Raw genomic sequence first — 24,916 nt, 5'->3', positions numbered from 1 at the left:
CCCACTCTTTATCTGTGCCTAAATCTAAATATAGATTCCATGAACAAAGCTTCTTTCTTAGAATTGCATACCTGTGGAACTCTGTTCCGTTTGTCTGCTTTCCAGCTGACTACAATTTGGTTGCCTTCACGTCCAACATAAACAAATTCTTGTTGAATAGTCCCCTTAAGTAATCCAATTTTCCAAATTTCCATTACTAATATATACGGCACATCACATTGACACAACAGTTCTCACCAGATCATCGAAGTTAAACAACATTGCGCCTGACCGGTAACAGATGGATGACCAATTGGGAAGGTGAGACGATGTATGTACTCCAAGGTAAAATACCAGGTTGAGAAACTGGTGTGGTCTATCCTTCTCCCGAGGGCAGATGGGATTCTCTTAAGTTATGGTAGGCACCCCATCTAGTGTTGGCGTCACAATAAAAAATACCCTTGATAGCTCTGATGAAGCATCAAGTATTCAGCTACTGAGAAGATTTGAATTACACTACAAACTCGTGTAATGAGTTCAATCTTGGCTACGATCGCATTGGATTATGATTACTATGATATTATCCCATTGACTACTATACACTCAATAACCCTTATCCTCGAGTGGCTTCCGTGCCTTGATAAGTGATGACTCCTATGTAAAAAAAAAAAAAAAAACTTCCTACATAGTATACCTGAAAATCTGGTCAGAAATCGTAACTTTTACGACTTAATGGCACTGTGCCTTATTTGGGGTGAAATAACAGTAAAAAAAAGTAATCACTCATTGTTATCATTACTGTCCGAGTATGCGTTGGATCGTATCGACGTTATTGTTTAAGCTCCTGTTGGGTTGTATTGGCATTAATAGGTCGTATCCGCATTGCTGTTGGGTACGTGTCGTTGAACGTTCAGGTCCGAGTTAAGAGTTCTTTTGTTTTTATTAACATAAACAGAACTAGTATTTTAGAAAAACTATTGTTTTATTCTATAAATTTCGTCCATGTTGTTTACTTACGTCTTGTTATCGTGGTTTACATTTAAATTGTATTACTGTTGAAATGAATTAACACACATGTTAGTAAAGATCAAAATAAAATAAAAATTTTTGGATGAGTTTAAATTTAAAGAAAAAGATGTTTCTTGTTTTCTTTAATCTTTATTGAAGTCACTGAGATTTTTAAATGTTTTTATGTGTTTTATGTTATATAAAAGAAGACAGAGATAAAGCAAGAAATTTTTTTTTAATTAAAAGTTACAAAAACTATAGTACAAGATGTCAACAATAGAATTTGAGTTTGAAATATGTTGATTCTAAAATGAATTTTAAACCAGCAAAAGTTTTGTGTTTTGAATGTGGCATATTTATGATGATGTATAGCAAAGTTTATTATGGTTTAGAGATGATGGTTTAGATATTATAGTTAGATATTATAGTTTAGATATAAAAGTTTAGATATTATAGTTTAAATATCATGGTTTAGAGATCATAGTTTAGATATTAAAGTTTAGAAATTATAGTTTAGATATTAAAGTTTAGATATTAAAGTTTAGATATTATAGTTTAGATATTAAAGTTTACATATAGTTTAGATATTAAAGTTTAGAAATTATAGTTTAGATATTATAGTTTAGATATTAAAGTTTAGATATTATAGTTTAGATATTAAAGTTTACATATAGTTTAGATATTAAAGTTTAGAAATTATAGTTTAGATATTATAGTTTAGATATTAAAGTTTAGATATTATAGTTTAGAAATTATAGTTTAGATATTATAGTTTAGATATTAAAGTTTAGATATTATAGTTTAAATATCATTGTTTAGAGAGCATAGTTTATATATTATAGTTTAGATATTAAAGTTTAGAAATTATAGTTTAGATATTATAGTTTAGATATTAAAGTTTAGAAATTATAGTTTAGATATTATAGTTTAGATATTAAAGTTAAGAAATTATAGTTTAGATATTAAAGTTTAGATACTATAGTTTAGATATTAAAGTTTAGAAATTATAGTTTAGATATTATAGTTTAAATATCATGGTTTAGATATCATAGTTTAGATATTAAAGTTTAGATATTAAAGTTTAGAAATTATAGTTTAGATATTATAGTTTAGATATTAAAGTTTAGAAATTATAGTTTAGATATTATAGTTTAGATATTAAAGTTTACATATAGTTTAGATATTAAAGTTTAGAAATTATAGTTTAGATATTATAGTTTAGATATTAAAGTTTAGATATTATAGTTTAAATATCATTGTTTAGAGAGCATAGTTTATATATTATAGTTTAGATATTAAAGTTTAGAAATTATAGTTTAGATATTATAGTTTAGATATTAAAGTTAAGAAATTATAGTTTAGATATTAAAGTTTAGATACTATAGTTTAGATATTAAAGTTTAGAAATTATAGTTTAGATATTATAGTTTAGATATTAAAGTTTAGAAATTATAGTTTAGAAATTAAAGTTTAGATACTATAGTTTAGATATTAAAGTTTAGAAATTATAGTTTAGATATTATAGTTTAGATATTAAAGTTTAGAAATTATAGTTTAGATATTAAAGTTTAGATATTATAGTTTAAATATCATGGTTTAGAGAGCATAGTTTATATATTATAGTTTAGATATTAAAGTTTAGAAATTATAGTTTAGATATTATAGTTTAGATATTAAAGTTAAGAAATTATAGTTTAGATATTAAAGTTTAGATACTATAGTTTAGATATTAAAGTTTAGAAATTATAGTTTAGATATTATAGTTTAGATATTAAAGTTAAGAAATTATAGTTTAGATATTAAAGTTTAGATACTATAGTTTAGATATTAAAGTTTAGAAATTATAGTTTAGATATTATAGTTTAGAAATTATAGTTTAGAAATTAAAGTTTAGATATTATAGTTTAGATATTAAAGTTTAGAAATTATAGTTTAGATACTATAGTTTAGATATTAAAGTTTAGAAATTATAGTTTAGATATTAAAGTTTAGAAATTATAGTTTAGAAATTAAAGTTTAGATATTATAGTTTAGATATTAAAGTTTACATATAGTTTAGATATTAAAGTTTAGAAATTATAGTTTAGATATTATAGTTTAGATATTATAGTTTAAATATCATGGTTTAGAGAGCATTGTTTATATATTATAGTTTAGATATTAAAGTTTAGAAATTATAGTTTAGATATTATAGTTTAGATATTAAAGTTAAGAAATTATAGTTTAGATATTAAAGTTTAGATATTAAAGTTAAGAAATTATAGTTTAGATATTAAAGTTTAGATACTATAGTTTAGATATTAAAGTTTAGAAATTATAGTTTAGATATTATAGTTTAGATATTAAAGTTTAGATATTGTACTTTTAGCTTTAAATAAATTTTATTAATTTGTTGCGCATTTCATTATATGTGTGTACAGATATCCTTTCATGTTGTGCGATCAACTAACGCAAATAATAACTACACCTTCGTTAACTACACATGTGAAATCCTTCACCTGCTATAATATCGCAAGTTTGCTATGAAAAAAATTAACGACTTTATTATAGTTTAGATATCATGATTTAGATATTAAAGTTTAAATATTATAGTTTCGATATGAAAGTTCGATATAATAGTTTAGGTATTATAGTTCAGATATCATGGTCTGGAGATCATCGTTTAGAGTTCATCACAGTTTAGATATCATTGTTTGGATATCATTGTTTAGATATCATTGTTTAGAGATCATGGTTTAGAGATTATAGTTTAGATATTATAATTTAGATATAGTTTTAGATATCATAGTTTAGAGATCATGGTTAAGATATGTTTTAAGATCATGGTTTTGAGATTGTAGTTTAGATATTATAGTTAAGTTATTTAAGATTAAATATCATGGTTTAGAAATCATGGTTTAGAAATTATATTTTAGCTATTATAGTTTAGATATCATGGTTTAGAGATCATCATTTAGAGATCATCATTTAGAGATTATAATTTAGATATTATAGTTTAGAAATCATGGTTTAAAGATCATGGTTTAGAGATTATAGTTTAGATATGAAAGTTTAGATATCATAGTTTAGAGATCATGATGTAGAGATCATAGTTTAGATATCATCGTTTAGATACTATAGGTTAAATATTATAGTTTAGATAGCATAGTTTAGAGATCATGGCTTAGATTTCATGGTTTAAAGATCATGGTTTAGAGATTGTAGTTTAGATATGAAAGTTTAGATGCTACCTTAGTTTGAAATTTTTCAATGCGGTTATAAGTTTTAAAATATCAGTTTTTTAAAAAACAAAGTTTAGTATCTGTTCTTATACTACATTTCATATTCTCTGTTCATGGTTAGTCGTGAAGAAATCCTTCTATACTGAGCACAAATACATTTGTAAGAAAGAAGAAGATTTTATCTTGAACCTTAATAACTATAATAGTCATTGTTGAGCAAATAAAATGATCGCCAATACTTGTAGTCATCATAGCAAACTTGTATGGACATCGGAGTAGAGTGCTTGTTCTGGTCGGTAAGCATTTGCCACAAGCCAACAGTAATTGTATGACATCTGTAAATAAAGAACAATACATTGCTGTAAGTACAAACATGAATCTCCGGCATTTCCCATGGTGTTTCCTATGGTGAATGAATGACACAAGATTAAGTGATTTTGCTAAAATAAAGCATGAATTCGCCCAACACATTCTATCCACAACGCAAACTATCAAATGAAATGACATCAAAAAAAAACAAAAAAAAAACGCTATTAAATTAGACAGTTACCCGACATTTATCATTGTCAATAAATAATATAAGGTTTACGATATAAATATATTTTGTTAAAATAAAACATGAATTCAGATGACTAGAAATAAAATACTAATCTCATAGTTTATTTAAGATGCAGAAATTTAAATGTAAAGCAAACAAATATCTCACTTTCTCCTTACATAGTTTTCCATAGACATAGTCTCAACTTGTAACCCCTTACATACAAATGGCAATGTCTTGTTAAGAGTGAATAAAAAACTAGGAAAATTGTGGAAACCAAGAAAAGGACTTACTATTAAAGTGTCCGCATGTGGGATTAAACTGCTGGGGGGGGGAGCATGGATAAGAATAAAAATGACGGCGCCCGGAACTTTTATGACTGGAGATCTCACAAAGCGACACAAAATCTCACTGCTCATGTGCAAAATCTGGCTGCTGGACTGCATAAAAGTAAGCTGTGTGGAGAACGCTAACGGTTGTAGGAGAATCCTTGGAGTCTATTGTTACGTGTTCCTAAATCACTTTGCTAACTTACCGTTTATTTTCTTCTTTTCCTTATCCTTTTGTGTTAAAAAATATATTGGCGTGTATGCACTGGTGGATTTCTGAAACCCTGACCGGGAAGGTATGAATGAATACGAGGGCTGCTGGCGAGATGCTGGTTAAATGACGATTAGGAATCCTGCAATCACTGTTGAAAGAGTATGAATTGACCATGGATAGGACGATTGTACAGTCTTGTCAAAACCGTGCAGATCACCTCACCAGAGTACCGCACAGGTGGTTGGACCTGCTAAAGGGAGTAGAAGGGCTGGCACTTGAAAACTGCGCAGTGGTGGAAAAAGGACTGGATTAAGACCAGGTAGCCAATGTCCATTATCAAAGTGGACATCTGGGTGTTAAATGAACTCTATACTTCGCCAGATTAATTGACCCACAAGTGCCCAATGAGAATATGAAACCTGTTGTAAAAGCCTGCAAGACATGCCAGTGGTTCGATCTGGCACTTGGTTGCTGGGTAAGAGGGAAAAGACAACTGGAGCAGACTGGCGATTGATATAATTTACTACAACTATGAAACTTTATTTACAAATATTAATTGCAGTCCATCTAGATTTGTATGATGAAACTGTCATCATCCAACAGTTAAAGAGTGTTTTCCTTGAGCAAGGCCCACCAATCAAGATACTGACCAGCAATGGCACTGCGTTTACGACTGAAGAATACAAGAAATTTGTGGATAGTTGGGATGTGCATCTGTGGTTTTCATGTGTCTACTTGCCGAGTGGGAATTGAATCATTGAACAAAACCAAGCAACGTAGTCATGAAGAACTGTACAGTGTCTGAGGCAGTCTACTGGTACAACATCCCTCCAAAAGATAATGTTTCACCTTCCACAGCACCAAGCAATGCATTGCACAGGTATCATATAAGTATGAAAGGCACTGAAACCAACCATTTGCCCAAACTGGAAGTGACCAGAGAGAAGTTTAAGATGGGAGATGTCGTTTGAGGCAAAAATCTGCATGGCCGGTGTACAACAAAATAAGACAATCGCCATAATCACCACCTTGATCATGAGATCAGGGGGGTAGTGGCAAGAAATTGTAGAAACCAAGAAAAAGGCTTACCATTAAATTGTGTGCACCTGTGTGTGCCATGTGGAATCAAGCTGCTGGTGGATCGAGAAAGAATCAAGATGGCGGCGTTCACAACTTTTATAACTAGTGATCTCGCAAAGTGATGCAAAATCTCTGTGCTCATGCAAAAAATATACTGTGTGGAAAATGCAGACAGATAGGCCTACAATGTGTCAATATTCTTTGTTTCTGCACTTATTTGCAGACAAGTTGATTTTTCCCCCGCCCCAAGTTCTGAATTATGGACGACATATTACGGATGATTTATTTATTTAATTTTCCCCATGTGGTTTTATTCTTTGGCTTCACCCTTCTCATCACCTCCATTTTCAATTCTGTGTAAACTGTTTCATTTTAATCGCTATTTACCAACGTTATCTCTTGAAAATGGGTCGGTCGAAAGGTTCCTCAAGTTTCTTGTTTTTTATTCAAATTATTTTTTATTTAAGGTGAATAGTCTTGTGATAATTTTTTTCTCCCGTCTATTTGTTCCCATTAATCTTCTCCATAATTTTAATAATGACTTCACTTATCCTTTTGAAACTCTAATAAAATTTTGTAGAACCAAACACCTTTTATATATATATATATATATATATATATATATATATATATATATATATATATATGTATAGTAAGTTATAAAAATATATGTGGCAATTAAGCTACACAGAATATTCCATGTTTCATCCACGCTAGGATTCATCAGGTTTATCTGGAGTGAAGAGTTGCGGTTGTCTCGCGTTTTTATATATACCCATTCTATTGAGTTTTTAGTTAGCCAATCAGCTTCCTAGTTTCCACTGCTCCCTTCTTAATCAGCCAATGCGCAGACACTTACAGGACAAATGCGCAGTTGGCCTTAGGTTTAACCTTTCCTTTGTGTGTGCTTTTTTAGGAGGAAGCGTAGATATCTAGTGATTTGACCTATTTTAAACCTAGGTGTAGTTAAATGTGTGTTTTTTTTGTATATATATATATATATATATATACATGTTGGAGTTCTTTAAAGTATAGGATAGCAAATTTTTCATGAAGGCATAATCTACATGTATCGTCTAGATATCTACGTGTTTGCTTGTCTTACTATTTTCCATTCGACTACCGGCAAACGTTTGCTTTCTTTGAGTTCCCAGTATTTGTTTGCTAGTCTTGTTTTCATTCGGTATTTTTTTATTTTTGAACATACTTTTGTGGTCATAATATCGCGTTTTGAAATCTACGGAAATCGTACCTATTACTTGCTCTGAGTTGTGACAAAAAATGTTATTACAGTCTGTAAATTAAGCAAGTAGTTATCTTTGAAAAATGGTCAAACGGGTTTTATGTCAAATTAATTTGGCCAAAAAACAAGTATGATGAATATCTGAAAATCTGAATACTTGATAGTAATACAAATACTATTAATGATGGAGATTATGTATCTGTCTGCTTGAAGCCAAAACTATATGAATGAAAACTATTGTATTATACTATTGTATTATACTATTGTATTATACTATTTACGTAGTATGAAATAGTATAAGGGAGGGAATTAGGGTAGTATAGTCTGAAATAGTATGGAAAAGGAATTACTTCATTACAAGTAAATTACAAGTAAAAAGAAGAATATTTGAAAAGATTTGTCAGATTTAAAATATTTTTTATGAAATCAAAGTGGAAAAAACAGTAAAAATAGTTGTGACTCAACGGCTTACTGGTATGTTTAACAACCTATAACGCTGAATACAAAGATAATCGTCACCATGTTGTCAAGATGCGGCAAGTATCCTGAATGGCTTTAGCCAACTTCCTCTGAGAAATATCAGATTCACAAGTCGCACGTGTATCTTGCTCTGGTAAGGTGATTTCAATGTGACTATTATTTTTTTTTTTTCAGTTTTTTTGCAAGAAGGTTTTGCGATCCTTATGCATACAGCGTATGTTATTCTTAAATGGTTACCCATCTAGTACTGACCAGACTCAACAACACTTAACTTCAGTGATCTAATTAGAACCGATGTATCAACATGATTTGGGGTGTGAGATATACCCGATGCAGACAAGAGAACATCGACCTGAAATGTAACTGAAAATAAAAAAATATTAACAAAAGTACAAATAAAACCAAAGAAAGTTAATCATTCTCAAACAAAAATCTACTTACATAGTCGGGTATAATTTCTTTCTTTGTTTTTTTGACTAGTCTGATCAGCTGAACGATGCTGATCACAGTGTCTGTCTGTAAGAGTTCAATCATCATGTACAGAACACAGAACATGCCATTCTTACTTATACCATCTCTGAAAAACAATAAGTTAGAAAATATTGTATGTGTTCTTTAGCTACAAAAAAATCATTTCTTATTAGAAACGATTATCATTCAGTTGTGGTAGCGTCATGGAATATATAAAAATATATAAGAACTGATTTTACTAATATATTTAAAAAAATTTAACTTAAACCCACAATATTGTGTTATATGTGTTGTATTAATACTTATTAATATTTATAGTTGTTAATACAGTTAATCTTCTGTGTTTATGAGATAATGTTCAATCACAAGTGGAATCATATTTTAATATACATTTTTATTCATAAAAACATGTTTTACTACATATGTGAATACATGTTTCAGCTGTGACCTTATATAAAATGTAGCTTCCTCAGACCACGGAGAAGATACTGAAAAGACAACTGAGCTCCATACTGGTGTTGCGTTTTGGTAAAGGGAGAAGGATATTAGAAGAGATTCAAATTAGCCTCATTATTGATATCATTAGAAGATGTTGAAGAACCATTCTTATTAGCAACAACGAACAATTGACAAGAATAGACATGGATGTGTCAATATCTTGACTTACTAAGATTATATATATATACCTGTATGTGTGTCATACAGATGTTTGTACACCCAAATTCATATGTCTGTTCAAATATTTGCGTATTCATTTGTATGTATATTTGCTTACTAATGTCTGACTGTTCGGTGAAACTTTTTCGGTTTAATATATGTATACTCATTCCCTTGGGGCTGCTCCAAAAACATACCTAATGCACTCATCTAGCCTAATACCTTAATTAACTAAACTTATCATCAACAACTAAAAAAATACAAATTACATAACACCATCTATAAACTAACCACCGAAACTCGAGGTTTTCCCCAAACATTGCTTAATTTACCTTTTTTAGCACTAAATATACAAATCTAGAGTTTCCCTTTACCCCCAACATATTAATAAAAAATAAATAAATAGATAACATAACATAATTTAAGTCCCTAAAATAAAACACTATATAACTTCCAGAAACGACCTTCAAATAGTGGAAATTACTCGTTTTTGTGTTACTTTTTCATGTATGTATGCGTGCATAAGGAAACAAAATAAATACAGAGACAATATTACCAGCATTCAATAAGCTTTAACATCAAAGCATAGAAATATATAGATTAAACATCGAACTTGTTAATAGTAGAAAAAGTTCAAAGCTAAACTTCAAAACAATAAACATAAATGAGAAGAATAAAAACTTTTTTTAAATAAATAAATAAACAAACAAATAAATAAATAAATAAATAAATAAAATAAAAAAAACTCAACTAAAAGACATCAGATCTCTACCAACTGACCAGTTGACCCAATTTAGTTACATCTTGCCAATAGCTGAAACACCCCTAAATGACCTGAAATTTGATCCTCACTATCGGGCTTCATCGGTAGCTATAATCGTGCTCTCGAGCCTCTATTCTCACCTCTCCCCCTCTATTGTCTTCACACCCCACCTCTGTATTACTATAGTACACCCCTCCTCCTCCTTACTAATTCATTAGCCTTAAACTACACCTTCTCTTAACAGAAACCGAATCTTCAGAATTAACATATTCTCATAAGAACTCAACTTTCGTCCATCGCCACTCATGACAAATTCTCTCTCTTCAAAATTTGAAACGGTGTTAAACCTTTTCAGTATTTTTACCTTATTTTTTTTTTGCCTAATGATATTTAATATGACTGAAACGGTCTGCAGATCGGAGCAATATATGACTGTATTTACATAAAAAAAATAAAAAATATATTACTTGCTCTCTTACGATTGAACACTATCAACGACCCTTGTTGAAATTCAATTATTTTCAATTTTTGGATACCTTCCCACCGAAAAATTATATATATATATATATATATATATATATATATATATATATATATATATATATATATTACCCGATATTATCGAAAATAACAATATAAATGTAGGAGATATAGGTCTGTATAGAGACGATTGTTTAATAATCATAAAAATATTTACAACACTATTCTAAAAAATAGCGCTTACAAAAACACAAGTTTTAAATAACAGAAAACATTACTAATAGGCCCAGAAATCGTAAACGGCAGATTATATGGTTTATAACCTGTTTACAACCTAATATAAAAAAACAAAAATAAGGGAATATGTTCCCAAATCTTATTTTTTAGGATAATCACTCCAGACAAGGGCTTAAACCACTTGATGTAAGAAGATTACAAGAATGAAATATAATTGTTGCAAAGACAGAAGATGCCTATATACATTAGTCTTGAAAAGATCTAGTTTACAGGTAGGAGGAAAACAGTTAGTAAAAAGTGAGTTCCACAAGCTTGCAGTTTTTCCAAATAAACTACTTGTATAAGAAGTTGTATTACAATGAAACATCCGAACAGCGAATTAATGAAGATTGCCAGACTAGCAAGTCAAAAAGGTGGAACAAAGGACACAGCGATTAGATTAGATAATTTTGAATTTTTTTATAACACAAACGGAATTTGATGAACTACATTATTATTATTATTATTATTATTATTATTATTATTATTATTATAATATAATATATAATATAGATAATATAATAATAATCTTGGCTTAATACAGAAAAAAAAGAGAGAAATGAAAGATAGAAGTCCACACTAGAAGAGGCAGCTTGAAGAAAGTATTAAATGGTGGCAGAAAGACATTGGTAGAATCGAAGAAATAAGAAAAGGAGTTAAACTAGGACAGAAAGCTAACGACGAGCTTGAAAGGAGGTATAGATTGCTGGAAAAGGGAACGATGAACGTTCTAACAATGTTGAAAGAGAAGATCCACACTGGTGGTATGAAAATTAGGAACTTTATTGGAGAAAGTGTTGCGTTTCGGCAGAACAACCTTTTCCAGAACAATCAGTCTCAGCTGTATAAAGAATTAAATGGTAGCAAACAGGCGGGAAATAACAAGACTCCAAATGCAAAAGATGCAAGGAAGTTCTGCAGTGGGATTTGGTCCGTCGAAGGGCGATATAATGAGAAGGTTAGCTGGTTGGGAGAGGTCAGAGAAAGGCTATCAGAAATGCAGCAGATGAAGAACGGTGAGATAACCATCGATGACGTTAAGGCTGGCATACGAAGGATGACAAACTGGAAGGCACCTGGTCCAGATGGAGTGATGGGCTTCTGGTTTAAACAGTTTCTATGCCTTTATCCACCTACAGCTGCTGCCCTGCAAAGGGTTGTAAAGTTGGGAGATGTCCCTGATTGGCTTGTGAAGGGAAGAACAACACTGATTAGGAAAGATCCTGCAAAAGGAACAGATGGCAATAATTATACACCAATTACATGTCTTCCATTGATGTGAAAACTGTTGACTGGAATATTTGTGGAGAAAATTTATGAACATCTTGAGAGAATGGTGTTTTTCCTGACGAACAAAAGGGGTGCTGGAAAGGCTGGAGAAGTACCAAAGAGCAACTACTAATAGATAAAGCATTAATGCAGGATGCAAAGAAGAAGAGGAATCTGAGCATAGCATGGATCGATTACAGAAAGGCTTATGACATGGTTCCTCATTCATGGATACGTGAAACACTATTCATGATGAATTGCTGAGAATGTGGTAGGGATTTTGGAGGCAAGCATGGCTAAAGGGAAAACGGTGGTGACAGCAAACAGAGAGGAGATTGGGGATGGTTGACATTAAACGTGGAATATTTCAAGGAGATTCGTTAGCGCCACTGAGCATCCTCTTGAAGAGAGAAAAACTGGGGTATAACTTTGGATCTGGTGACAGACGCCTCAACCATCTACTGTTTATGGATGATTTGAAAATATTCGATAGAAATGAAAAGGAAATGGAAAGACTAGTTGAACTTGTGGGGACATACTCAGATGGAGTTTGGATTAGTAAATGTACGTTGCTGGTGATGAAAAAAGGAGTAAACGTTTATTCGAATCGAATAGTACTGCCAAATGCAGAAATCATGAAAGAAATAGAAGAGAACTGAAATCATAAAAGAAATAGAAGAGTACTGAAGCTTTTGTTTGTGCAGCACAAGAGTAAGCCTGAGGAACACGATTGTTCAAAAAAGTGGTCCTAGGAGAGGAAGTTGCTGCAGAATGCCGGATTTGTGGTAAGACCTCAGAGTCAATTGCGCACCTTGCAGCAGGGTGTAGTGGACTGGCCCAGAGAGAGTACCACAAAAGACACGATCGCATGAGACTCTGGATATATTTGGAGGTGTGTAAGAGGGTTGAGGTGAAGTGTGCTGGAAAATGGTTTGAGGAGGTGACTGATGAAGTGAGAACAAGTGAGGATGGCAAGGTAGAGGTATGGGGGGACAAAAGTGTCATAACGACCAAGCAATTGGAACATAATCGTCCAGATTTGGTCATCATTGACAAAGTCTCAAAAAGCTGGCAGATTGTAGACTTCTTAGTACCCTGGGACAGGAATGTGAGAGAGAAGGAGAATGAGAAGTGGAGCAATTATGCTCCATTGGCCTTGGAGATAAGGCGTATACACGGGGTAAAACACAAATAATCTCGGTCGTAGTTGGTACACTAAGAGCAGTATCAAGTCATCTGGAAGGACAATTGAAAATCTACAAATCCCCGATGTTTTAGGCAGCCTTCAAACCTCTACAATTATAGGTACCACCAACATCCTTAGGAAAACCCTTGATCTTTGAAGCTCCTGGTTTGAAGCCGGGATTAAGGGAAATCCTCTGAAAATGAATCCCATCCCTTTCCGGACAGACATTGATAAACGAAATCAGAATTATTATTATTATTATTATTATTATTATTATTATTATTATTTTATTTTTATTTTTTATTTTTGCAAATTTATCCATAGGCAAATTATTCCTCGTAACATATAAGTATCAATAACCGATTGATTCTATAATAATACATGTGCCTAATGAACCGCCCCCTTAAATAAACACTTCATCAAATCCCCACACTAACGTAATGTACTTGCAATAACCCTTATCCCTGAGTGGCTTCCGGGCCTTGATAAGTGGTGATCACCGTGTAACAAAAAAAAAAAAAATGTGCATATCTAGCATTCCTATCTGATTATTTTGCTAACAGTTTTTCCTCTGATGAGAAGAATTGGCATTCTTTGAAACTCTGTGGATTAAGGATTACCCGAGACACCAGTTTTTGGAGTATTCTGTCAAATAATAAAGACTAATTGTAAACTTCTATTTGTTCTTACCATTATATATATATATATATATATATATATATATATATATATATATGATTAGTTTTTTTGGAAAAAGAATTCCAGCAGAGTGCTCAATTAAAAGGAAAATCCAAATTTTAAGAGCGTACTTATATTTTGTGTACAGAAAGTTGCTAGTTGAGACAGGTCATTGGTACCGTCGGTTTCAAGCCCGTATATATATATATATATATGCGGGTATTTCTTCACCAGACAAGAAAGTCTCGACAAACAGCAGAAAAACAGACCTCCAGAAGAAATCATATAAAAAGTAGTTTTCAAATCTTCAGTCAACTTCAGAGAAACAATGACTTCACATAATAATAGAATAAAAGATGACACCAACACCTCATCCGGTTCCCCAATTAAAGGTTACTTATTTATTTTATGAAATATTTTGAGTCCAGCCCAATTATATTCAGTTTAACATCCATTTTGTATGCTGGCATGTGTTTGACGGTTTTAGAAATTTACTTCCAGGATAACCAATATTTACTCAGATCTGTATTTATTCCTCTTTCTAAGTTCTTCCGTATAATTTCTTTGATATTTCTCTTGGAATGACTGCCATCTCAATGGTTCTACATTTACTAACCCCATAATCTCTTATCCATTCCTTCAATTTGACCTCTTCTTCTGCACACATCTTCCTAAACCGTTCAAATTTAATCTTTCTTTAAACTATTCATATCTGAATCTATCCTTAAAACGTCTACAATCATGTATCATTTAGTATCCTTTTTCTCCATTCAATCCATATCCTCAACCATCACTGGTCAGATTTAACCTGTGGAGATTCATAAACTCTCAACTGGGTGTTTACCCGTCGGCTGTCGTCGAGAAGTGTAAACGCTTCACTGCACATAGGCTCGACGCACCCATCCGGTCACAATTAAGAGAAAAATAATAAAAATAAATTAGCCAATGGGAGCGGAGCTCGCTAAAAATAAGATTTAGCAACTAATGTGTCTCTGAGAGCCAGTTCAAAATGTATAAAGACCGGCATTTTTTGTAAAAGAAAAGAGCTTCCCTGCAACGTCTCTCCCACAGGAGAGACGTTGCGAGCCTGTCTTTGTTTTATCGTTACTTCCATGGCAGGTTCTCGTCTGAGCTCCAATCTCTTGTCCCCACTCGTCGATCTTTCACGAAAAACACCTTCTTGAATACACACATAAAATGAACCTTTAACGAAACGAACCTTTTTTTCACACACGCACATTCAGGTTTTGTCCTTTGTTGATAAAAGTTATTTAAATCTTCCAACTTTATAGTTTGTTTCGTGTCAAATGGAGTTTTCGTTAACATTTTTTCTTATGTTGTTATAAAAACAACCATTAATCCATACATCATTACACTGCATACAAATGCTCGGTAGACTTATCCATTTGCAAACATTAGTAATATATTATTGGTTAGTAATGACAAAATTTTCCTGAACTTACTCTATACTTTCCTATTTTTTGCTTATATCACACCAGCACCTGTTCACCCCTGTCCTTCAATGATATCAGCAAGGTAACAAAATTTCTGAACATTATTAATAGCTTTGCCATCTATATATATTTTCTGCATATTTGTATTCGTGCTGTTGTCTTACACTCCCTGTGTAAGTTGCTGTAAAAATAGTTGGATTATTCTACTGTTCCAGATGTTAACTCACGCCTGATACAATTGTCTACCTGTATGGTAGTCAAATATGCCCTAAGATGGAGTAGTGTTGCTACATCTAGGGAGGTGCCAGAGCCCTCATTTTCTTCCTTGACTGAATACAAAATCGATTAGAAATCTAGTGTGTGTGTGTGGGGGGTCCTTGCTCTACCTTACAGTCACTCTTTAACAGAAAAGTTATATCCCAATTGAATACAGCATAGTTGGCTTCAAGTCCAATGTAAATAAATTCTTGATGAGCCGTTTTCTTAAATAATCAGATTCTGCCTTTTTTTTTTTTTTTTGCATGGGGGTCACCACTTATCAAGGCCCGGGAGTCACTCGGGGATAAGGGTTATTGTGTGTACAGTAATCAATGGGATAGTATAGTAGTAATAGTTAGTATTGGGGATTTGATAAGGTGTCATTATTTAAGGGGGCGGTTCATCAGGAATTTGTTTGTGTCGGACTTGAAGACATCCAAGTTGAATTCGGGGGGGGGGCAGGCAAGTGGCAGAGAGTTCCACAGCCGTGCAGTTCTAAGAAAGAAGCTTTGTTCATGGAATCTACGTTTTGATTTAGGCACGGATAAAGAGTGGGGAAAATTATTGACAGTGGTTTCAGCTAGTCGGGTTTTTTCGCGAAAGATTGGCGAGGGGGGGACCAGAGAATGGAGCTCAGACGAGTACTTGCCATGGAAATAATGATAAAACAGAGACAGGCTCGCAACGTCTCTTCTGTGGGAGAGAGGTTGCAGGGAAGAGAAAAGGGCATCCCTCACCAAGCCACGAAGTCTATTTTGTACTCTGCCAAGGCAAGATAGACTGTTTTTAGCAGCTCCTGCCCAAATGTGGCAGCAGTACCCCATCCTTGGATGTACTTGACTTTTATACAGATAGAGAATTGCATCATTAGTGATATATCTTCTGGAGCGGTAGAAGGATCCCACCATTTTCCCAGTGACCTTGGCCACAGACAATGTATGAGTTCCATTTCAGATCAGGAGTAAAGGTCAAACCCAGAAGCTTATCAAAACATGGGGCCTCCCCTAGACGAGAGCCATTTGCCATCTATATATATTTTCTACATATTTGTATTCATAATGTTGTCTTACACTCCCTGCACACAAACTCATTGTCCTCTCTCAAGCTACTAGTAGTTCCACTGCACTGAAATGAATGGATCTGTCCTTTAGGAAGTCCCCTGTATTGATAAACTTCTTGGACTGACCTTCATTTCAAACTTGAAATGAAAAACTTATATCAAATCCATTGCAAAAGTCGCCTAGTTTCAACCATCTTACGAATCACCATAGTATTGTCTCACATTCCACCTGTCTTTAAATATTGTACTCGAGTAGCTTTGAGCCTTGATAAATGGTGACTCCTCAGTAAAAAAAGACTATCCATATTTGATTTTTCCCTTTGTTTAGCTATCCTGAATACATTGTTATCTTGGTCATTCTTACATAGCATATCAGAAAATCTGACTTGCTCAGCCTCCTTCTTTGCTTTGTATCCTGCTCTTCTTTTTTTCCCTGTTTGCTACCAGATAAATTTCCTCATTCACTAAACTTTTTAATCGGATGGATCCATCATTTCTGCTTTTCTTTGATACACTTTCCAACTTTATGATGTCACTCTATGCCATGGGAGCCTTTTTTCCCAACAAATCTGTATATCTTTCAACCTCTTCCACTAAGTTGTTCACATTTCCAGTAGATCTGATAATCTAGAGCACCATTACTTGGTCTCTAAACTTGCATTTCACATTCAAACCTTCTCCTGAGGGTAAACTTTCTTCTTACCTCATGAGTTTTCTTCAGCTGCAAATTGCAAAATACCCACATTGTGCTATGCCATAAATTCTTTACCAGCTACAACATTTGCATCGCTCAAAAGTTTTTGCCCTTTTTTCCTAACTAGTAACTAGTTTACCTGATGCATATGTGATGAAATGACACTTGCTTTTTTTTTTTCTAAAAATGTCTTTTTTGTTTGTTTGTTCTTTTTACTTGCGCTCACCTCTAACAAGAGATATCGCCACTTGGATGTAAGGGGCTACTATTTGGGACCATGCATAGGAAAGATTAACAAGATGTTGGTTTACGTTACATTTAAACTTCTGCATATCAGTGCAGCCAGGGAAGCAGCCAGAATAGAAAACTTTCTGGCATTTAGGGACCTCAACAGTGAAGGAATGAAATCTTATTTCTAAGCAAGTTTGTCGGGGATATGTACGTCGAAGGGGCACAAGTGCAATGAGTTCATCAAAGTGAATTCCATTAAAATATTTGCAAAACAGGCACAGAGATGCAATACTGTGGCGATGAGACAGGGATTTGAGCTTAGTTGATAAAGTGGGACCTATTAGATTGGCAACTCTTTTTTGAACCCTATCTAAGAGGGAGAGTCTAATGCTATATGCACCAGCGCAGATGTGGCAACAATACTCCATGCATGGGCGAATGGTGGCCTTGTAGAGGTACAGGATACTATTAGGTGGGAGTAGTTTTCTAGCTCGATAGAGGGAACCCACCTTCTTTGCAGCAGCCTTTGCCATGCCCTCTACGTATCTGTTACAGTTCATATTGCCCGCAAATGTTAAGCCAGGGAGTTTGAAGGAAGAATTCTCAGGTAGGGAGATTTTCATCATGGATATCCGTGGTTGGAGAGGTTTCTAGTAATTGTTAAAGGAGAGCAGCTTAGTCTTAGTAGCATTAAATGTTACCTTCCATTTGCTTTCCACATGTTGATTGCAAGATCAAATTTCATAATCTCTTCTCAACATTCTTATCATTTACATGCCTTACTTCAACCAGTTTTTCTACCCATCTCTCTGCAATATAGATGTTTATTTGTAATCCAATACAGCTTATAAATTGTATTCTTTCACAAAATCATTTTATCAGATTTACCCTTCCAATGTGTTTCTTGGGCACAACACACATTTGTACCCCTTCTCTCCAAAAAAGTTAACAATCTCACCAAACCTTGCATGCAAGATTCCAACATTTAAACTACATAGCCTGAAATACTACCAATTTTCTTTGGAAGTCATTTTCTTACTTGATGCAAAGAATTTTTATAGATACCAATCTTGACACCAACCTATTCAGGTTATGGAGATCAGTGCCCTTATGAAGGCATCATCTTTACATGATTTCCCACCAAGTTTGATCTAGCTATACCAATAATTACATACATTTTTTCTTTCAAATTCAGTGATGACAATTAAACAATGTGCCTGTTTAAAGTACAAACTCTAAATCAGTAATAATATGTAGGTGCGGATGTGTAAAGATGCAGTTAGTATGGCAAATTTGCATATAATCTGACTAATTAATCAGAATGGAATTTTCCAAATTACGTGTTCCAGCAGTGACGTCACAAAGACTGAATGTTGTGAGTCTTACATAACGAATGGTTAGGGAAGTTCTTTATCTTTCCACTAAACCACCAGAAAGAGCAATTGAGATTAGATAGCAAACATCTTGCTGTCCAAATCACTACTTTAGTGGCTCCTATCAGAGAAGTTTTTTTGTCTGTTTCAATTGCAATAAACCTTGTTTGGGTGGAAAAAACTTTTTTAAAAAATGTTGGCATGTTACCGGCAATGAAGAGTAATTTGTTTTCTGCTTTTACTTGATTGCAAAGTTTGTACTCTTTTTATAATATCCACCATTTGTATAGGAGAAGGGAATTCCGAATTGAGCCAGACATTGAACTGGATTTGATGAACTAACAATTCCGGAATATTCTGCAGAAGACAAAATATCATGCATTAAAATTACAAAAAATTCCGCTTATATTACAAAGTTACATAGGAATCATTTACAAAATATAAAGAAAATAAATATAAAGTTTTTAGATAAAAATATAAACACAAAAATGGGAATAATCAGTAAAACAAATCAATCATGTAATTCAAAAATTTCAATTGATTTTTACACAAAAATATAAAAATATTGAATAATTAAAATAAAATCAACAATGTAATTAAAATGGCTGCAGAAAAATTAAAAATATTTAACTATCACAAAGAATACTCGACCTAGAACAAATAAAATTAATTCATTAAATCAAACAGTTTGGCACCACTTTTATGTCCCCTTACAAAGATGAACATCAGGATGTGCGTTATAACGTGATGATGATTTATTCTATGTTGTTCCTATATGAACTTTTCTAGCAGTCTCGAATCAGTCTTTCTGTTACATATTATGTACTTCTGTAAACATAACATGCAAGATGTACTAAATTTGTGAATGATGATGATGTTCATCCATCGCTTGTGAATTTGAAGATGGTTTGTTAGACGGATTAAAGCTCTGAAATATCTTCATTGTGTGTGGATTCAGCAATTGCAGCCTTTTTTTGTGAGTTGCAGCATTCCAGGAATATCTGTCTTGGGTTAGCTTATTCTGATGAGTAAGAATACAAACAGAACTGTTCAAGGGAGACATTCAGATTGTCCTTGAACTGTTTCCACTGTTCTCTTGTGGGTCTTTTCCCTTTGGACAGTTCACTGTAAAGGGGCTGTTTTGGGAGCCTTGAATCAAGCATGCAGCATATGTGACCTTCCCAACGAACCTGGCACTGCTGTAACATGGTGTATACTGATAGAAGGTTTGAGCAGGCTAAAACCTCTGTATCCAGTTTCTTAAGTAAGAGAAGAATCCAAGTTGTCCTCGACTGTTGTACATCTAAACAATATGACATAAATGCGGGAGTACCTCAGGGGTCTATCCTTGGACCTTTATTATTACTAATATTCATAAATGAATTCCCTGATAAAGTTGTCTCTGAGATGGGAATATTTGCTGATGACACCACGCTCTATAACCGGCATGTAGGGAAAACAAATGAACACATATTTAAGGAAATCGCAGAAACCCTAGAGAAAGACCTCCAATCTGTAGTGGAATGGGCACAAAACTCGATAATCACATTCACTGCTGCCAAGACTAAGCTTGTGTCCTTCAATAATGACAAAAAACCTTCTCTACTACCAATAGCAATGGCCAATAACAAATTACCTGAAAGTAATTCTTTTAAACTCCTCAGCCTAATGTTCATAGGGAACATGAGTTGGAACAGATTCATTGAGATCATTGCCAAGGCTGCTGCAAAGAAGGTGGGCTCTCTTTACCGTTGTAGAAAGCTACTTACCCCCGAAAGTATCCTGTTCCTCTATAAAACTACTATTCGTCATGTATGGAGTACTGTTGTCGCATTTGCACATTTGGGATGATGCATTTGCTATTGTCTCTCACTCCTGGACAGGGTTCAAAAGAGAGTTGCCAACCTGATAGGTCCTGAACTGTCATCTATTTTTCAGCTTCTGTCCCATCAATGAAATGTTGCATCCCTTTGCCTGTTCTACAAGTATTTTAATGGTAAATGCTCTGGCGAACTACAAGCACTCGACGTAAATACCCCTGACAAACCCTAAAAGCAGCTAAATCCCACCCCTACACAGTAGAGATTCCTAGGTGTTAGAACGTCTTCTACTCCAATAGTTTCTTCCTCAGAATTACTAGACTTTGAAACTCCCTTCCAGGATTCTGCTTTCCCAACCATACTGATATGCAGAAGAGGAGGGTAATGTGAACAGATATCTTGCTACTCATCTCCCTTCATAATATCCCTGCAACTTATGTTCCCGATAGTAACCCCTACATTAAAGTGGCACTGTGCCTTGTTTGTGGTGGAAATTGAAAAAAAGAAGATCTTGTCTTGCCACTTGATTTTCAACAATCTTTCAAGGAATGTTGTATGGAAATCGTTCAGTTTCTGGGAATGTCTGGCATATACCGTCCAAGTTTCACAAGCATACACGAAGATGGTAAGAATCACAGCTCAGTATACTCAAAGTTTGGTCTGCAGCTAAATTCTTCTACGTTCCCATCTGAGATGTCTAAAGGCAGCACTAGCCTTGGTTATCCTGCAATCGATTTCATCGTCCATGTGTACTACCCTTGACAGAATACTGCCCAAGTAAATGAACTTGCCCAGTTGTTAGGTTGGTTCCATGAATTGTGATCTGGGGCTCAACATAACCTTTTCCAGGAGAAGATTGGTATATTACTTTGAATAGAAAATCTCCAACGTACATTGTTCTGTCATAATGAAGTATAGTTATCGCCTGTAGTAAGATTTGCTCTCTCATCCTCTAAAAGAATATCTTTGTAAGTGAACCAACGTTTTCACTTATTATGTCACAAGTCCATATGACATAACAAGTAAAAATTTCGGGAGTCTTAAGACATCCAACTTTCTCACCATATAATTGAGACAACTGTTCTTATTTGTGAAACCATTAAAACAACTCTTTATATTTTTGTAATATAAATTTATTACAGTTGTCTCAATTGGTTTTCACAGGATCTGCAGTTAGTCTACATTTTCTGTTCATACAGCCCGCTCCTAGCTGTCTGTCCACCCCTGTCTAGACGTCTGTCCGCTCTGGTGGTCAATCCTCAACTCTCTGAATCTCTCCAAAACTAACTCATCACGTGTTCTCTCATGTCACCTAATTACGTGTCTCATACCAATCTAATCCACCTAGTTATTTGTTTATTCAAAACCCCAAAATAATGTTTACATATATTTTCTATTTTCACATTCTTTTTGCGATTCACATGTCAATCATTTCTTTCACAATTTAATTGTTTATTATTCTAATCATAATAACTGATCCAGCGACCATCCATCATTCAAATCAATTAACAAGAATACAATAATAATAATGATAATAATGTTTTGACCCTTGACCTCGCTTGCCATAGTTAACAGATACTACACTATGATCACAGCTTAAAGAATCATAACATTACACAAGAACAAAGAGTAATTAATTTTAAGAATTACCAAAAAATTTCTTTATTCCTTACCAATTTGGTTGATGACACTTTCATAGTCCGTTTAATATAATGTTCATTGTGGTTTTCTTCAACAAGTTTCACAACAATATGTTGGTAGTTGGCGACTGAGTCTTTTTCAGGCCAGTATGCTGATGCTTCCTGTAAAACAAAAATCGATCCAGAATGAGAGCAGGATGCATTTTTATTTGCCTGTATTAGGTTGAGAAGAAAGTTCTAGCAGAATTTTAAATCTGGATTTCAAATTATGCATTTTAAATAATTTTTTGTTATAATATCTTTGTTATAATATCTTTACTTTATCATTTTAAAGAGCATTTTTCGTTCTTTCTATTCGTTCAAATTACAATAGTTTTAAAACAATTATGTCTTCTTTTCAGAACGTTAAATACAAGATGGAAAACAAACAAAGTAGCACGATTTTCTTATTTCTATGCAAGCTAGATTGAAAAGCTGCCGAAACAGCTTGTGATACCAGTAAAGCCTTTGGCCCAGAAACCACTACTGAATGCACAGCACAATGTTGTTTAAAAAATTTCGTGGCAATGACAAGAGTCTTGAAGATGATGAGTGTAGTGGTCGGCCATCGGATGCTGACAACGATCAAGAGCCTTCGTCGAAGCTAATCTATACACAACTGTTTGAGAACTTGTTTCTGAATCAGATGTAACATATATGACTTGAGAGAGATTGGAAATATAAAAAATGTGATAAATGAGTGCCTCACGAATTGAACGACAATCAAAAGAAACGCCATTTTTTTACATAACAAGAATGACCCGGTTCTCGACCGGGTTGTGACTTGTGATGAAAAGTGAGTTCTTTACAACAACTACCGATGCTCAGCTTAGTGGCTAGACGCCGATGAAGCTCCATAACAGTTCCTGCAGCCAGAGTTACACCAAAAGAAGGTCATGCTGACTGTGAAACCATTATGGCGGCGGAGTAATGTAAACAAATGGATGAAATGAATCAGAAACTTCGACAACAACACCCAGCATTAGTCAACACAAAAGGCCCAATTCTTTTTTTTTTTTTTTTACACAGTGATCACCACTTATCAAGGCCTGGAAGCCACTCAGGGATAAGGGTTATTGCAAGTACATTACGTTAGTGTGGAGATTTGATGAAGTGTTTACTTAAGGGGGCAGTTCATTAGGAATTTGTTAACATTGGACTTGAAGACATCCAAGTTGTAGTCCGGAGGGAAGCAGGCAAATGGAACAGAGTTCCACAGGCGTGCAGTTCTAAGAAAGAAGCTTTGTTCATGGAATCCACGTTTTGATTTAGGCACAGATATAGAGTGGGGGAAATTTTTCACAGTGGATTCAGCTAGACGGGTGTTTTTTGTGGAAGATTGGTGAGGGGGGACCAGGGATTGGAGTTCAGACGAGCACCTGCCATGAAAATAACGATAAAACAAGGATAGGCTCGCAACGTCTCTTCTGTGGGAGAGAGGTTGCAGGGTAGAGAAAAGGGCATCCCCCACTAAACCACGAAGTCTATTTTGTACTTTGTCAAGGCATGATAGGCTGTTTTTGGCAGCTCCTGCCCAGATATGGCAACAGTATTCCATCCTTGGACGTACTTAGCTTTTATATAGATAGAGAATTGCATCAGTAGTGAGATATCTTCTGGAGCGGTAGAAGGATCCCACCATCTTTCCAGTGACCTTGGCAACAGACTTGATGTACGTGTTCCATTTCAGATCAGGGGTAAAGGTCAAACCCAGAAGCTTGTCAAAACACGGGGCCTCACCCAGACGAGAGCCATCCATCACAATTGATGCCAGCTGGGGATAAGAGCGTTGATGATGTAAGGATAGGAGTTTGGTTTTGGATGCATTAAAGGTAACCAGCCACATATTCCCCCACTGAACCACGCGCTCGATATCAGAGGAGAGAGAATCCGAGAGATCTTTGTCATTTACAGCCTTTGATGTGTTGCCGTAGATGGTCGTGTCATCAGCATAGATGTCAACGAATGATTTAAGTATGTGTTTAGGGAGGTTATTGATGTAGATCAGGAAGAGAGTTGGGCCCAGGATTGACCCCTGAGGGACTCCAGCATTTATATTGCAGGCCTCCGATTTTTGTCCATCTACCACTACTCTTATGAGCCTATCGGAGAGAAATGATTTAATGATTGAGAAAACATTTCCAGTTATACCGTAGCTGGAAATCTTGTGACGTAGACCCTTATGCCATACCTTGTCGAAGGCCTTTGATATGTCAAGAGCAATTGCCCTAGAAAGGAAGCCTTTGTCAAGAGATTCACTAATCCTGTGGGATATAACCGTCAGCACATCTGCGGTAGATCTTGCAGAGCGGAAACCATATTGTGTGTCACTAAGAAGGTTATTCCTGATGAGGTGGTTGACTATTTCTCTATTTAATATGGATTCCAGCAACTTACTCATAACACACAGGAGACTTATTGGTCTGTACTGAGAGGAAGATGACTTATCACCTGAATTCTTAAATACAGGGCAAA

At 34.2% G+C, this 24,916-nt stretch overlaps 1 protein-coding gene across 1 annotated transcript in view; it reads right to left on the bottom strand.

Moving 5' to 3' along the window:
* Nucleotides 1-2,941: 2,941 nt before the first annotated feature.
* The window catches only part of LOC145286565 (tyrosine-protein phosphatase non-receptor type 11-like), a 40,384-nt gene continuing 18,409 nt past the window's right edge, over nucleotides 2,942-24,916 (bottom strand). The window contains exons 2-5 of the mRNA XM_080135449.1: nucleotides 22,436-22,564; nucleotides 19,151-19,299; nucleotides 8,534-8,669; nucleotides 2,942-4,543 (exon numbers count right to left, since the gene is read on the bottom strand). Coding sequence (XP_079991575.1) covers nucleotides 4,457-4,543; nucleotides 8,534-8,669; nucleotides 19,151-19,299; nucleotides 22,436-22,564 — 501 coding nt within the window. The 3' untranslated portion in view covers nucleotides 2,942-4,456. The remainder of the gene's footprint in view (nucleotides 4,544-8,533; nucleotides 8,670-19,150; nucleotides 19,300-22,435; nucleotides 22,565-24,916) is intronic.

Source organism: Euprymna scolopes, chromosome 10, assembly GCF_053919585.1.
Source record: "Euprymna scolopes isolate OS-2025 chromosome 10, ASM5391958v1, whole genome shotgun sequence".
Taxonomy (NCBI): Eukaryota; Metazoa; Mollusca; class Cephalopoda; order Sepiida; family Sepiolidae; genus Euprymna; species Euprymna scolopes.
Note: the sequence above shows the minus strand (reverse complement) of the source record. Positions and strands in the feature narration are given on the sequence as shown.